Source organism: Octopus bimaculoides, chromosome 25 (genome assembly GCF_001194135.2).
Source record: "Octopus bimaculoides isolate UCB-OBI-ISO-001 chromosome 25, ASM119413v2, whole genome shotgun sequence".
NCBI lineage: Eukaryota > Metazoa > Mollusca > Cephalopoda > Octopoda > Octopodidae > Octopus > Octopus bimaculoides.
Window position 1 is genome coordinate 28,925,260 of NC_069005.1, and position 1,912 is coordinate 28,927,171.

General features: G+C 39.7%; 1 protein-coding gene across 1 annotated transcript in view; it reads right to left on the reverse strand.

The window, feature by feature from the left end:
• LOC106883895 (mucin-5AC) overlaps positions 1-953 on the reverse strand; it is a 15,223-nt gene extending 14,270 nt beyond the window's left edge. Inside the window, exon 1 of the mRNA XM_052976645.1 lies at positions 898-953. Within this exon, the coding sequence (XP_052832605.1) occupies positions 898-953 (56 nt within the window). The remainder of the gene's footprint in view (positions 1-897) is intronic.
• Between the last annotated feature and the right edge of the window lie 959 nt (positions 954-1,912).

The window sequence follows — 1,912 nt, forward strand, 5'->3', positions numbered from 1 at the left end:
TAGTGTATTTTATGTGCCACCCGCACAAGAGCCAGTCCAGGGGCACTGGCAACGATCTCGCTCGAAAATCCTACGAAGGCCAGTCAGGCGGTACTGGCAACGGCCATGCTCAGAATGGTGTATTTTATGTGCCACCCGCACAAGAGCCAGTCCAGGGGCACTAGCAACGATCTCGCTCGAAAATCCTACGAAGGCCAGTCAGGTGGTACTGGCAACGGCATATTTATACACACACACAAACATATATACATGCATGCACACACACACCTACATACATATATGTATGCACATACATGTATACACACACACACATCCATCCAACCCATGCTAGCATGGAAAGCGGACGTTAAACGATGATGATGATGATGATGATGACACACATACATATGTAGTAATGACACAACTATGCTACTCTGGAATTAATGACTCTCAGAATGGCAAGCACACCCAAAAGAAGCCATTCAGGTACCACAATCAAAGATAGAAAAGGTAAAAAAAAAAAATACAATATATATATATATATATAATGTATATGTACACACACAAAAAACAAAACAAAACAAACATAAAAGCACCTATACATTGTGATAGACATCGCGATTCCTTTTGAGCAAAAACATTGATATGTTTTTTGATATTTTTTTTTTTCGATTTCCTTCCGGAACCAAGTACAAAGCCCTTGAAATAAAAACAAGATGTAAGGTTTGAGAGTAAAATGGCACCGACGATATGGTAATGTAATGGATTTGATAAAGAAGAACATGAATAGAAACACAGAATAAAAACAAAAAATGCATATCAGGGCTCACAACTTTGCAACACAATCTATAAAATAGCCTTGTTAGGTACAGAATAAAGTCTTCCAATATTATATTCCAATACATGCTATACCCTTACCTCCCAATATTACAACATGACTCGTACAATACATGTTCTACAAGATCAGTATTCATTGCTATAACCCAATCTACATTCTACATCCAATGGTTCTCAACCATTTTTTTACCAATGGACCCCTTTGATTTCTGTTTCACTCCACCCGCCTCTGCACCCCCTCATGTTAAAAAATATCCTATTGTAGTTTTCTAATTGAATATTATGAGGAATTGTAAAGCAGCGAGGTGGGAGAATCACTGGCATGTCAGACAAAAAATGCTTGGAAGCATTTTGTTTGCCTTCGACGTTCTGAGTTCAAATTACGCCGCGGTCGACTGTGCCTTTCATCGTTTCAGGGTTGATAAAATAAGTACCGGTTGACCACTGGCGTCGATGTAATTGATTTACCCCCTTCTCCTGAAATTTGTGCCAAAGTGAAGCGCCCATTGCTTCCCAACCACAGGGTTCCAGGTTCAGTTCCACTGTGTGACATCTTGGGAAAGTATCTTCTACTATTGCCTCAGGCCAACCAAAAGCCTTATGAATGGGTTTGGTAGATGGAAACTGAAAGAAGCCTGTTGTATATATAGGTGTGTGTATGTGTGTCTCTGTTTGTTCCCACCACTGCTTGACAACTGGTGTTGGTGTGTTTATGTCCCTGTAACTTAGCTGTTTGATGCAAAAGGCTAAGTATGAAGCTTAACAAAAGAATAAGTACTGTGGTTGATTCAATCGACTAAAAATTCCAGGCTGTGTCCCAGCATGACGAAAACAAGTAAAAGAATAAAAGAAAACATTAGTAACGATCCTGCCAGCTCACTGCCTTAATTAAATAATAAATAATAATAATGACAATATGGATGAGGGTGGCGGTGGAGTTGAAGAAGATGGTAATTATGATAGTGATGATGATTTTGATGTTGTTGATGATGATGGTGGTGGTGGTGATGGTAGTGGTAGAAGTGGTGTGGTGTGTTGGTGGTAGTGGTGTGGTGATGGTGGTGGTAGTGGAGATGAAAATCTGCTGAATATGATG